This window comes from Pygoscelis adeliae, unplaced genomic scaffold, assembly GCF_000699105.1.
Source record: "Pygoscelis adeliae isolate BGI_AS28 unplaced genomic scaffold, ASM69910v1 Scaffold57, whole genome shotgun sequence".
In the NCBI taxonomy this organism is placed as follows: domain Eukaryota; kingdom Metazoa; phylum Chordata; class Aves; order Sphenisciformes; family Spheniscidae; genus Pygoscelis; species Pygoscelis adeliae.
Window position 1 is genome coordinate 15,692,585 of NW_008825615.1, and position 13,635 is coordinate 15,706,219.

General features: G+C 42.8%; 1 protein-coding gene across 1 annotated transcript in view; it reads left to right on the forward strand.

The window, feature by feature from the left end:
• The window catches only part of LOC103924631 (glutathione S-transferase 3-like), a 16,802-nt gene extending 4,653 nt beyond the window's left edge, over positions 1 to 12,149 (forward strand). The window contains exons 2-7 of the mRNA XM_009333189.1: positions 3,633 to 3,739; positions 4,441 to 4,492; positions 7,976 to 8,108; positions 8,456 to 8,597; positions 9,629 to 9,757; positions 12,027 to 12,149. Coding sequence (XP_009331464.1) covers positions 3,653 to 3,739; positions 4,441 to 4,492; positions 7,976 to 8,108; positions 8,456 to 8,597; positions 9,629 to 9,757; positions 12,027 to 12,149 — 666 coding nt within the window. The 5' untranslated portion in view covers positions 3,633 to 3,652. The remainder of the gene's footprint in view (positions 1 to 3,632; positions 3,740 to 4,440; positions 4,493 to 7,975; positions 8,109 to 8,455; positions 8,598 to 9,628; positions 9,758 to 12,026) is intronic.
• The last annotated feature ends 1,486 nt before the right edge of the window (positions 12,150 to 13,635 follow it).

Here is a 13,635-nt window from a genome sequence, read left to right on the forward strand (position 1 = left end):
AGAGTGTAATTATTAATAGTTTCTGAGAGATGGTTCCTGAAGATGACAGCAATGCTGAGTACAAATACCAGATTAGTCTCACGACCAGTAATTTTATCATATCATAAGCCAGTGCTACAAAGTACAGCAAAATGATAACCTTGACCCAGCCCCCAGAGACACCTTACATATACAGCAAGTAAGGTGTCACATAACACAACTCTGAGAACAAGCACAACAACTCTGAGAGCAAATAAATCAACATTGCGGCCAGCGACTATTAACCTAATACAATGAAAGCTTATAACAAATTTGTTTTAACACACTCTGGTCAGATCTGTCATTATCTCAGCCCTTCGAGCCCCACATTGGGCACCAAAAAGGACTGTCGTGGTTTAACCTGGCAGGCAGCTAAACTCCACACAGCCATTCGCTCACTCCCCCCACAGTGGGGTGGGGGACAGAATCAGCAAAAAGGTAAAACTCGTGAGTTGAAGTAAAGACAATTTAATAGGACAGAAAAGGAAGGGAAAAATAATAATAATGATAAAAGTATACACAGAACAAGTGATGCACAACGCAATTGCCCACAACCCGCTGACTGATGCCCAGCCAGTTCCTGAGCAGCAGCCGCGCCTCCCCAGCCAACCCACCCAGTTTTTTGTTCAGCATGACGTCATATGATATGGAATATCCCTTTGGTCAGCTGGGGTCAGCTGTCCTGGCTGTGTCCCCTCCTAGCTTCTTGTGCACCCCCAGCCTACTCGCTAGCAGGGCAGAATGAGAAACTGAAAAGTCCTTTGCTTAGTGTAAGCACTGCTCAGCAACAACTAAGACATCAGTGTGTTATCAACATTATTCTCATCCTAAATCCAAAACACAGCACTGTACCAGCTACTAGGAAGAAAATTAACTCTATCCCAGCTGAAACCAGGACAAGCTTGAATGTCTTTACCTTGTCTGTTGTTCAGTGAATGGGTTCTCCAGCATCTTGAGCGATAATCGGTATCAGGGGTTTTGCCATTTCCTCAGAAGCAGCTATCCAGGGGTGGCAGAATCCTACAGCTTCTAAAGAGGCTTGTGTTTGTTTTTAGTAACTGGTCAGGGAAGATTTTGAATGGTTTTAATATGCTTTTTAGATAAATGCCACTCCCCTTGTTGGAGAATGTAACCCAGATATTCTACACTTCTCTTATAAAAATTGTAACTTATGTGGAGAGGCCCGATGGCCCTTTTCAGCTAAGGCAAACAGTAAGGAACGGGTGTCAGCTATACAAGATTCCTTGGCTACTAATAAATCATCAACATATTGTATCAAAAACAGATCAATTTTTTTTAAAACACAACATCCTGCAAAACTTTTACTAAAATTTTAGAAAAATAGTGGAGGACTGAGTGAAGTCCTGAGGCAGCCTTGTCTATGTTAACTGTACCTTTCCCCAAATAAATGCAAAAAGGCATCGCGAGTCTGGATGAATAGGTATACTGATTTAAGGCGAAAAACGTTGTCCCGTCTCCAGTAAGTCGAGGGTTGTATCTGCCCACCTTTAGGGAATTTCAAGTGTCAGTAGACACATAGGAATGGGTAACTAAACTGAGTCCTCAGGGCAAGACTCAGGTCCAGACCCAGGCACTGAAATGTAGCCGTATGTGAGCTACATGTGTCAGGTCCCTGTATAGTCAACGGAGGTATATTCAGTGGATCTAAAGATTGAGGAGACTTTACCAAAAAACAAGGGGTTTTTTTCTGTGTCAGAAGCTTAAGACAATTAAAACCCACTTACAGCTGACAGAGTTACTCTTAATAAAAAAAAAAAAAAGCTGATGACAGGTTTTTGTTCTGCATTTGTCATTGTTCTTCTCACGTAACTTAATGCCATATAGAATTTCTTGTTCATGTAAAATGATAAAATGATACCTAAGGCTTTTCTGCTTTTGTTCTGGAAACAATAGATATATTTTCCAAGAGGATTAAGTTTCATATTCTTGGTATTGTAGTCTTTGGCTTTTTTAGTTAAAGGGAAAGTCTTGTTTACTGTAAGTTTCTGTACATTACAAGTTGGGGCAATGTGTGTTGAAATGATATGGATGCAATGTATCTGAGAAGTATGATAATGAAAGAGGCACTAGTTAGCTGTTGTGAACTACACAGATAAGCTGCACTGCCATATAGTGAAAGCTAGTTGCACAACGTGCAGAAACCAATAAAACCACTGTCCTAGAGGCAAAACATTGTAATTAGCAACAGCTTTTTGCACTTTAAAACTGGAGGTGATAATATTTTCCTTTATGTGTATTCGGATTATATTGTCTAAATTACATCCCAAAATATCCCTATTTATTGTAGTAACATGACTTGGTTGTTACCAGAATTGCTCAAGGGAGAACTCTCAATCTGATTGATCTTTAAAATCAAGTTTTGGCAAAGCATGTTCCAAATGCACTTTAAGTAGACTTACAAGGCACTGTGACTTGAAGAAAACACGTCACTAGAGCATACCGAACCCGGTTCGAATGGGAAATGTCAGGTGGATGCAAAGTGTGACAGACGTAATGTTGCAGCTTTGGCTTTTAGCTCTGAGAAAACTGGGGTCATCTGTAAAATTATTTAAAATCAGGCACTCTACTCTGGTTTCTGAGCCGTTAGGACATGATTAGGATACCCATTTTTAAGCTTTTTTTTCTCCCAATCATTAGCATATGATACTAACATCTTTGTGAAGGGGGAATGCTAGTCCCATTTTTTTAGTAATTAGGGCAATGAAGCACAGAGAAATTAAGGTCTGGATTTGCAAACACTTATACTCAAGTGTCAGCGCAAATAGTCCAGCTGGTTGTCCCTATGTATGAAACAGCTCAGTACAGACGTGCTGCCTCTGCCACACACTCTATTGCTCGTGGTGCGGGGAGAGGTGCTGTTACAGCAAGCTTCAGACAGCCTCCGACGTGCCAGTCCCCTGGACACGCAGGTCCCCGGTGCCCTGGGGGATACTTTTGGGGGCACCTGAAGCCAATGCAACTAGGTTCCAGATCTGGCTTTGAGGGACACCTCAAGGCTGCCTTAAGCAGTAAGGAAACAGGCTGTAGCCATTCAATAGGACCGCCAAGGAAGCTCAGCCTGTTTCATGGAATAAAGGGAAGATTAACAATTCATTTGCCCCTACTTGAGGAAAGAAGTGGATGGCAGTTGAAGCTGCAAAATGTGCTCCAACATCTGGCAAACAAAGCTAGGCAAATTTCAGCCCGTTTTCTTTTTCTTCTTTTCATCTTTTCAGTGAGGATGATGGCATTGAGGGTAAGTGAGTGACTTCCCTGAGGATGTGGTGGGATTTTCAGTGGCTTTGTATAATTGTCTTAAAATGCAGCAAGGTTCCCCCCGTAGCTCAGGACTCATGCCACTTGTTTAAACATGTCTGTGTTTGCTTATAATCATAACAAACCTCCCTAGTAGCACTGGGGAAGGCTTTACAGATCTGCACATCTTTTCTGTCCTAGCACAGGCTGTGTGGTGTCACTGGTCCATTTTCTGTTTTAAACCAGATGAAGCTTCAACTTCAACATGCATAGTGAGAATAAAAGGTTCTCTCTCCCCTCAAAATAATGGTACTTACACCAGTTTTATGAGATGCTGTTTTCTGCTTAATATTTTTCAGGGAACCAGGAGCTCAGAAGCATGTCGGGGAAGCCCAGGCTTACCTACTGTAATGGAAGGGGGCGAATGGAGCCCGTACGATGGCTGTTGGCAGCAGCCGGTGTGGAGGTTAGTTGACACTCAGTACAGTGTTCCAGACCGGTGTTTTCAACCGGCCTCAGTAAGGAACAATTTAACATGCATGTGGAGGATAAACAGCTACAAGAGGGTGACTAAATTCATTTGGCCAGTGGCACTGCATGTTTGTAACTACCTTGTTCAGTGGTTAATATTTGGGATGCAAACTCAGTGGAGCTTGGAGTTTATTAGAGCTAGTATCAGTCCCCTGAAGTAATTAATCATAATGGGTCAAAATGGGGATTTATTTAAAGGCCCTTAATTAACCTGAGTTTTCCAGCTGTGCAAAACCACCTTAACTCAGTCTTATTTAGTTTGCAGTTACAATTTGTATAAACAGAAGAGTGTTGTTGACTTACATGCCCTGGGATGGGGTAAGAAATAGTTGGTTTACCTTGTGCTTCCCTTGGCACTGGCTGCAGCCTGTCTTCCTCCTGTAGATGTCTGTACTCTGTTTCTACCTGCATTTAGGTTATTTCTGAATCAGTGCCCTGAGGCCAGGATGTTCTGCTCCTCCCTGGCTGCGAGGATGCGTGGGGGATCCTCAGGACATCTGCGGCCAAACAGCGCAGTTGAAGATCCGGCCCATTATCTTTTGCTTGGTTTGGTTGTTCTGTGCATGGTTATGTGCAATCGCTTACAGAAGAAAAATGTTCAAATACAGCAATGTAACACTATTCTCTCTCCTCCAGTTTGAAGAAGTTTTTTTGGAAACAAGAGAGCAGTATGAGAAGTTAATCAAAGGTAAGAATCCCAACACCTGAGGCTTAGTCCCTCAAAAAATTGCTCCAATTTAGCTAAATTGTTGTTTAAAATTAGTTTATTTAAACCAGTGCAAACTTCCAGGTGTATACCTAGAATACTGAAATACTAGTTTTGAGTAACCTGTTCTTTCCAGTGCCAAACAAATCCTATAAACTAAAAGCCAAAGCTTCTGTGACTGTGTTTATTGCAGTACATTAAACAGGGGTAGCAAACATTACTATTCGATCCAACATAATTATCTATGCTCTTGAACTGTTAGCATGGTTCCCAGCACATTTTTGGTCCAGGGCAAATAGCGCTTCTGAAAGCAATTCCTAAGCATCATTTGGGAGTTTTCCCAGGCCAAGGGCCATTTCCAAGATGTCATTTAGATGTGACCACCGTGCTCTACAGGCAGAGACAGCTGAATAGAGTGAATGTGGCCAGTCTGTGCCAGCTGGCCTGAGCTGTTGTTGACTAGTATAGATGTACCTGTACGTCAGTTCTGAACATCAGTGAGATAAGCCTCTAAATGAAAGGCCAGCAAGGCACCAAAATCCCCAGGAAAGCCAGTTTTCCTTTGTGCTAGGCTCTGTGCAAACACACTAGTGACAGTCCTGAGCAGGATAAGCCTGAGCCATGAAGCTTCCCCCAGTTAAAAAACAGGTAGCCAGCAGGGAGACCTGCAGAAAGTCTGACATGGTCAAAGCAGCAAGCCACTAAGGCTTCGTGTCAACCTTGTGAGTGAGACCAGTTCCCAAACACCCCTCGCCACTGCCCTTGATTTTTGGCCAGATTAAATCCAGCAGTGAACCCCTCCGCAGCCACCCTGGAAGGAGAAGACCTTGCTGCCGGCGTAGGGAAGGAGTTGGGACTGTGAGGAGCACTACAGAACACACCCGCCCCACAGTTTACCTGCTGCCCAAGACATGTAAGAGAAACTTCACAGCAGGCTGAGCTTGCCAGGACATACTAGGAGACTTGGAAGAGGACTCACCTGCATTCTGGCTGCTTGCTCAGAAAGGAAAAGCTGTGTTTAAAGAAATTCTGACATGAAAACTAAAATGAACGAAATAAAAAAGAAGTGGTATCAAGAAGATCAGAATTAAATTTGCAGGTCCAGCTGGCTGGGAATCTGACAACCTGGGAGGGCAGTGCAGTGTAAAGACACCAGTTATAGCTCTAAATATGATAGCTCAGGTACTGAAAGCCCAAATCTGAATTTGCTTCACGGGACTAATTAATCCAGACAGTGGTACAATCCTGGATACAGTGTCCAAGCTTATCCATATCCAGAGAGAAGAATTAAATGGTGATGAAAAGGATAGGGAAGTTTTATAAAGATCAAGGGCTTTTATGTGTATGTAATGAGCTTAAGAGGGTGAGAACACAAAGAAAAAGGTTGGGTTTAATACGATGGGTTGAAGAAAGACAAATTAGTTAGTCACCCTGATAAAGGGACCTCTGGAATACTGCCGGTCATGCAGGGCACGACTGAACACAAATAACCCCACATTACCTCTCCCTCTAATTTTTTTCTCTTCCTACCAACATGCTTTTTGCCAGGGTATCCTGTGTTTAGACACCACCACATTGTTAGAATGGTCCAGGTGTGACTTTGGCCCATGCCAGCTGATGATCTTCTAAGCAATGTCCCAGCAGCATCCAGGACGAAGCCTGGGCCAGGGGCTGTTCCCAACAGGCAGCTTGCAGACAGACAGTTGTTTTGGAGGCTGAGAGAGTTAAATAGCATTGGCCTGGCCAGACCTCTACCCATTGGCCAGAGGGACGACTAGCTTGGCTCAATCTGTGCTGCCATGGGTTGCCCAAGTTGCTACCTGGATTTCAACAAGCTCTGCTGGTCGGTGACAAATAGTAGGTCTAGATTATTGGTTTTTTAATGTATGCTCCACAGACCACCTTCTGACAGCACAATTCAACCCACAAAATGACTGGCAAACTGCTTTTAATTTTCCATATATATTCTATGCAGTGGTTATGTGAAGTGGTTCTCACTGCAAAGCGAGGAGAAGCAGTCCGCTACTGGTCATATGGGAGAAATACGTCTTTTCTGTAGATAAGAAACATACCGTGCATTCAGTTCACTTACATTTGCTGCATCACTTTTTGTCAAGGGCCAGAAAGTCAGATTTTATTTTTCACTTGCAGAACTGTTAGTTTTCCCATTCTACTGTGTTTCTGCTAGATAGATACCAAGTAATATTTCTTCCTTAAGCTGCAGAGGTGTGTTCTGGAAGGACATGAAGACACAGGATCTTTCTGTGAGTGCTTACAAGAAACAAACACAGGCTATTCGTTGCTGCAGAGAGAACTACTCTTTGTATTTAAACTGTAAATTAGTAATATAGAATGAGTGAAGAATGTTTATTAATTCTGGACTAGCAAAGTATTTTAATAGCTCTGTGGAGAAAAAAGTAAACAGATGTGCCCGTTAAAATGAACCCTCATACCTGAAAGAAGGATGCACTGAGTGGATTAAAATTGAGCAATCAAAAAAAATTATTAACTTCAAGCAATGCGAAGTGGCAGCTGCCTAGCTGGATTTGGAGTTTTGCTGTGATTTTAACAGGGTGGGATTGTTCTCTGGATGCCCTTAATGTGTAAATGGAGGAGGGACTATCTCCAAAGACAGTGAATTAGTCCAGCAGAAAACTGGTCTAGAAAAGACTGACTTTGCTGTGCTGACTGTCTATGTCAGCTTAGCTCTCAGAGCTGCCTCACTGAAGGCTCAGACAAATGTTCCTACCAGCACCAGGAGAAAATGGGACTACCAAGACATATCTAAATAGGCTTAAATTGTTGTGGAACAACACTGAGGATAGGTCTGTAATGAAAATCCATGGGGACTCTCAAACTCTTGTCCTTGGAGTGACTGTGTAAAACTTAAACGGCAACTGCTGTCACAGTCCCTGCCTCTAACCCTGTAGCTTCACGATGTTTAAAGTGGCCTGACCTCTTCCTTTATCCCTGTAGCTCAGTCTTGCTGTGATACTATCCCTCATTCTTTCTAGTCATGTGTATATGTCCCTGACAGGGAACTCATCTGCATTCAAAATAATTGGATTTTTTTTTTTTTAAAGTTCAGATTTAACACAGATCTTTATTCTCCTCCGATCCCTTGGGTTGAAAGTGCTGGTTCAGGCTTTTCCTGCCAGCATGAGACAGGGTCCAGAAGTGCAAAGGAGCAGGCGGTGCCAGCTCCCATCAGCCACTGAAGCTCTGGCAATGCTGTGAAGTGAGGGGCCCAGCTGCACTGTGATGACCTAGCTACAAAAGTGTGTTGCAGGCTAGTCAATATTTGATCTTTCCCACAATGTTAGTTTACTGCATGGAGTTTTACAGTTAGGGCAAGACATCAATGATCTCCTACACTGCAAAAGAAATGTGCTCAGTCTCTCGCTCTCCTGTAAAGCTAGCAGTCTAGGAGGAACTAACAAGCTTTCCCTCAACTTTCCACCCTAGATGGAGTCCTGATGTTCCAGCAAGTGCCTCTGGTTGAGATCGATGGGATGAAGATGGTGCAGACCAGAGCCATCCTCAGCTACATAGCAGGGAAATACAATCTCTATGGGAAAGACTTGAAGGAGAGAGCCCTGTACTGTAACACCTCCTTTCACTTAATAAGCAATTATTTGATAGCTGCATTATATATAATAAATTCAATCCTGTAAATCCAATAGAAAGGCATGAGAAAGGCTAACACATAAAAAGCCAGGACTCTAGTTTTTGCTTACGTTTTAACCACTACTTCTGAAATGCTGCTGAACAGAAACAGGCTTTTAGTCCTTTTAAAAAATATTTAGCTTTAGTTTATGTTTTGTTTTGGCTGTGAAAATTGGCACTATGGTGGTGATATGAAATTCCTGTAAGTTGCCTTAGTCAATTGGAAAACAGATGAAATAACTTCTATGCTCTTTTCTACTGTCTTCCCCCCACCAATAGGATTGACATGTATGTGGAAGGCATAACAGATCTGATGCAAATGATTTTGGTGTTTCCTTTCTCTCCACCTGAGGCAAAGGAGAAAAATCTTGACTCAATTAAGGACAGGGCAATTAACAGGTACTTCCCAGCCTTTGAAAAGGTAAGTGACAGTGAGGATGTGTCTATAAAACTTGTATTTACCATGTCAAAAAGTTTCCCCAAAATAAGAACATGTTCGTAGTGCAGGTCAGTTCCAAATCCTCAGCTTTCTTGGCTCTTTCAAAGGAGGGGAAATACAGCAGCACATTTTCTCTATTTCTTGGCTTGTATTGTCAGGGCTGTGTTATTTGAACATCTACAAAGCCAACAAAGCAATATGTTCTCAGCTATACAGCAAAACTTTTCACTGAAGTAAAAGCAAGCACGTATGATTTCTTTTTTCCTTGAGGGGATAGTTCCACACTTACATTTGCTTAGAGCACATCTCTCTGCTATACTTAATTTCAGTTGGAAGATTTTCATTAGAAGAATGCAAAAATCCCTTGCAAATAAATCAGGTAGAGACATTAGGAGTTCTTTAGAAAAACAAAACCTGTAGATTTCTGCACATCCCATTTTTGAAAACAACAAACCAAACCCATATGACTCAGGCATCTGGCAACATTTCTCACTTTTGTAACATTCATCTAGTCTTGATGGAAAACAATAAAGGCTGAATGTCCTAGAAGCTCTTATGACTGTAATAACTTATTCCCAAAGGCAGGGATTTTCTTTGGTTAGCTATTGTAATTCTGCGTTTCTAAGTTTGCTTCCTGGTATCAACACTGGACATAACTTTAAATGAAATATCTAAATGGCAGTTTTATAAATTCTCCAAGTTACTCTTTAGTTCCTCCATTATCCCTATTTCTAATTCTATTACTGTTACTAGTCTACTTAAGTGCATGGTTTTGCCCCTGTTCCCAGTGCCTATCATCATTACCGAGTGACCGAAGCTTGTGTACTACAAGAGTTCAGATTTTTTCCCAACAATAATGAGATGATTTAGGCTCACAGCTTCCAGCTGAAAACTCCACCCTGAAATTTCAGATATAATTGCTGTTCAGCTCTACAGCTCTGCTGTGAGGCTTAGCTGCCAGGCATCATATGTCCCATTCTCATCTGCAGCCCACATTCTCTTGTATTCTACAGGTTTTGAAACACGGCCAAGACTTTCTCGTGGGCAACAAATTCAGCTGGGCAGATGTGCAGCTAATTGAAGCCATTTTAGCAGTGGAGGAGAAAATACCTGCTGTGCTGTCGGGGTTTCCTCAGTTGCAGGTAATTTTGTTATTGAGCATGCCTGTATTCAGGAGCTAGAGGGCAATCCTGAAGTGATCATCTCTCCATGCTACGTAAATGAGGAGTGTGGGCTCTTTGTGGAACTGTCACTATCGTATGTTTGCTTAACATCAAGCACAAGAAGGAATTGATTTAGCTGGTTTGTTGTAAGACACTGTGCTCCTGATTAACCCTGTTGAGGTTAATCAGGATAAGCCTAGCCCTCTTTGAGTGGTATATGCCTCCTCAATAGAAATAAATGAATGTCATCCCAAGGGAATCACTGATCTAAGCTGCCTTGTTTTCATTTTCCTGCTTCCTGCCAGTAGATGCTATCCAATACCAGATAACAAATTAAGTCTGTGATACAGGTTCACACATTAGAATAAGGTACAGTGTGCCATTTTCTGTACTGGCTGGTATTACAATTTTGGGATCCCAGTAACCTCACTTCACTTCTGCCTTCTACAGTATGACTAGAAACTCAAGCCTTAGCATTAAGACACTTTTCTTTCAATAAACAACTCGATACAACTGAGGATGAATTCTCTGCCTTTGCGCCATGTACAAAGTCTGAAACAAAGCAGAAGTGAGGCACTTCTGCTGTGAGACTTGACCAGAAATCAGAAGCCTCCAGGCATGCAGCATGCTATAGAGCACAGTGCATGGGCAAGCCTAGGGCATGACCTGCAGGAGTCATTAAGAGTTGAGATACAGGGGACTCAAGTAGTCTGTGACTGGAAAAAAGCAGATAGTGTTCAGCAGTCCCCCCTTGTGCCTGTAATCATGGTAATAAAGCAGTCTAGGCACTGCAAATCTGGGTTGAGGACGCAAGGCTTGAGGTCATGCTTCTTTGTGCTTACAAACTGTTAATTTGAGGGGTGCGCTCAAAGACTTTGGTTTTATTCCCATTAACAAAAGAAACAGTTCAGCATCAGACTATCACAGTTAGGTTTTCTGCTTGGAACTGATGAGGAAAATGGTTTTGATGTTTTTTTTAAATTACTTTTAAAAAATTTTTAAATCTCAACCCCAACAGTTTAAGCCTGAATTTAGCGTGACAGAGTGAGGCACTTCAGCCACGAAGTGGGCAGTAACATGTGTCAGATTTTATCCTATATGCAGTTTTGCAGCCTCAGGTAATTCTTGCCTCTAGCTCCCATCTTCTAGCAAAGTATCTTAGCCACTAGGCATGGGCACAGTTCTGCTGAAGTCATGCCTTGAAGGAGGCATTCCTTCACTGCAAGAAGGGAAAAAGTTTCTAAAATTGGTGGTTACTTATTTCAGTTTTTACTTTTCTTGCTCCTTCTTGTATTTCCCCCTTATCCTTCCACTGCCTGTAAGGAAGAGGAAATTATGTTCATACATCTGCCAGCAAGAACTGGCTGTCACTCTGTGAAGCCCTTAGCACCATTGTTAGAAGAGGTTCTTGTGTATCTAAGATTGCTCAGCTAACTGTGGGGTCTCCAGCTGCTTGCAATCTGCACCAGTGAGTCCTCTCTGACTGTCTGTACAATGAGATGTCTCAGGATCCTTGACTCAGTTGCCTTAACACAGGCATCTCTTGCCACCTGAGATGCCCAACGCTTCCCTAATCTTAGTCCTGGCCTCCAGCCACTGCTCCAGAAGGGAATAGGTCTCCCTGAGGGGCTGTGTTATATCTGCCAGCCCTATGTAGATATTTTGGCTACCTCAGGCTACAACACAGTACGAGAAGGCTCTACTGGACAACTGAGTTGAGCCAAGGATGCCTCCAGCCATTTCACTTTCAGCCATGCAGTCCTAGAAATGCTGTGACAGTGGGACAACATTGGCCATGCTAGATGCAAACAGAGCTCAGATACTTACATAATGTAGTACAAATGGAAATCACGTTAACATATATCGTGGTTTGCCCACATGGGAGTTTGCACCATCAGAACCAGCAATGAAAAGAAAAAGGTCATGAGCTGGGTTAGTGTTTTTGTACCTTCAAAACTATCCCCTGGTGCTCCTGGATATTGAATTTTTGCCTTCAGTTTCTTTCAGGCAGCAGAGATTTAGATGTTTTCTGCTCCAGTACTGCCTTCATTGGTAAGAACAGGCTTTCTGCAAGAGCTGGGTCCTCCTCCTGTTGGACAGAAGGAGACTCTGTAGACGGCCCGAGATCTGAATGAATGTTAGGATGTCTTCTAGCAGCAGGGGGAAGCAGTTGTTCTGTGCAAGGAGCACTGTCTGCTACTGGAGTAGCTGGAATTTCTCTCTTACTCTGTCGTTTTTTATTTTTTAGGCTTTTAAAGTAAGAATGAGCAATATGCCTACAATTAAGAAGTTCCTGCAGCCTGGCAGCCCAAGGAAACCCCCACCTGATGAATGTTATATAGAAACTGTGTTGAAGATTTTTAAGAAATGAATGGCTTGCTACCTTCGGTGAGACCCAAAATACTGAAGGAAAAAAAAACCAAACCCAAGGAAGCAGAAAGCTCAGTAAATTAGTATCATTGTAGTTAAAACAATGGTAAAAGAAACCCCAAAACCAAAATAAAGCATTCTGATTACTCTGGCAATGTGACAACAGATTTGTCTTTATTGATATCAAATTCTTGGCAAAACATGAAAACAAAGGAGTATGGAAGCAAAGAACTATTTGTAGGGTAGGGAATTTATTCTTATGGAAAAAGACCGATGTGGTGTTAGTATTGTCAGAATGTAACTTGTTGAAGAAGATATTTTCTGGATGAAAATAGGCTTCCGAATAAGAGCTATGGAAGAGAAGAAAGAGCAGAAGACCCACTGAATCACTTATCCTTTAAAGAAGTAACTTGTTTCAAGAGCAATTTTGGTGAGTAAGTACTTATATAGCATTATTTTTAGTGTTGTGTGAGTGAAACTTCTAATTTAGTATTAGTTTCATCTGTTGTTACTAAAGCCAAATCTCTTTGGTTTCTCACACTTCCCAGGTCTTGCCTAGGAATGAACTCTTACAATGTTCCATTATTTTCTTCCTCTACCTTTTTAATGTGATTCTTCCAGGCACCTTAGTTCATTGTTCCCAGTGCATTGGAGTCTGTGCACCTCTTCACGTGACGAACCTCTTCAAAGGATGGGGAGGGCAGAGCCACATCCTCAAACAGACGATCACTCAGGTTCAGTATCTGTCCATGCTTCTTTCTGTGCATTTGCCTGTCATTTTGGGGGACTCTCAGCTGCTTCCTAGCCCCAGTTCTAGACACCAGCGGCTAGTCCTAGTAAAACAAGAAGCACCAGGCTCCATTCCCTGGCTCTGAGGCCATATACACGCTATTAAACTCTCTTATTACCCAAAGCTGTGTAACCACATCCAGATGGCCTGTTGCAGCTGGGCCCTGGCGTGGACCAGCTGTAGCTGGGAGCCATCTGGGCGAGAGCAGCGGGCACAGACCAATAACCCCTGAGCGAGTCGCTGTCAATTCAGTAACACAGCGTCTTCCAGCATCTGTGCCGTGGCGCTGCCTCGTGTTTGATGTGATCTTTGGAGAACTCCGGAGGGCAAAACCTGAGCCTGAGCTGCCACTTTGAAATGCGGGCAGGCTAGGGGTGCTGCTGCTTTGGCAGCACTGTGGGGCACCACCCGCCCTTGCGGCAATGTGGTGGGACCAGTGACACTAAGGTGGTCACAGCTCCGCCCAGCGAGGCCTGTCTGCAATGGTGGAGGCGATTCACAGAGTGCCAATGGGGAAGGGAGGAGTGGGGTCACAGAGCAGTGCAGGTTTCATGGCTAGGACAGCTCAGGTGCATTAAAGGTGTAATAAAGTTGGCTAAATTTCTTTTATCAATCTCTCCTCGTGCAGGTAAGTTCACTAATCATTTAGTGAGTTGTGCTCATTATCTCTATCCTAAAAAACTATTTAAGGTTTCTT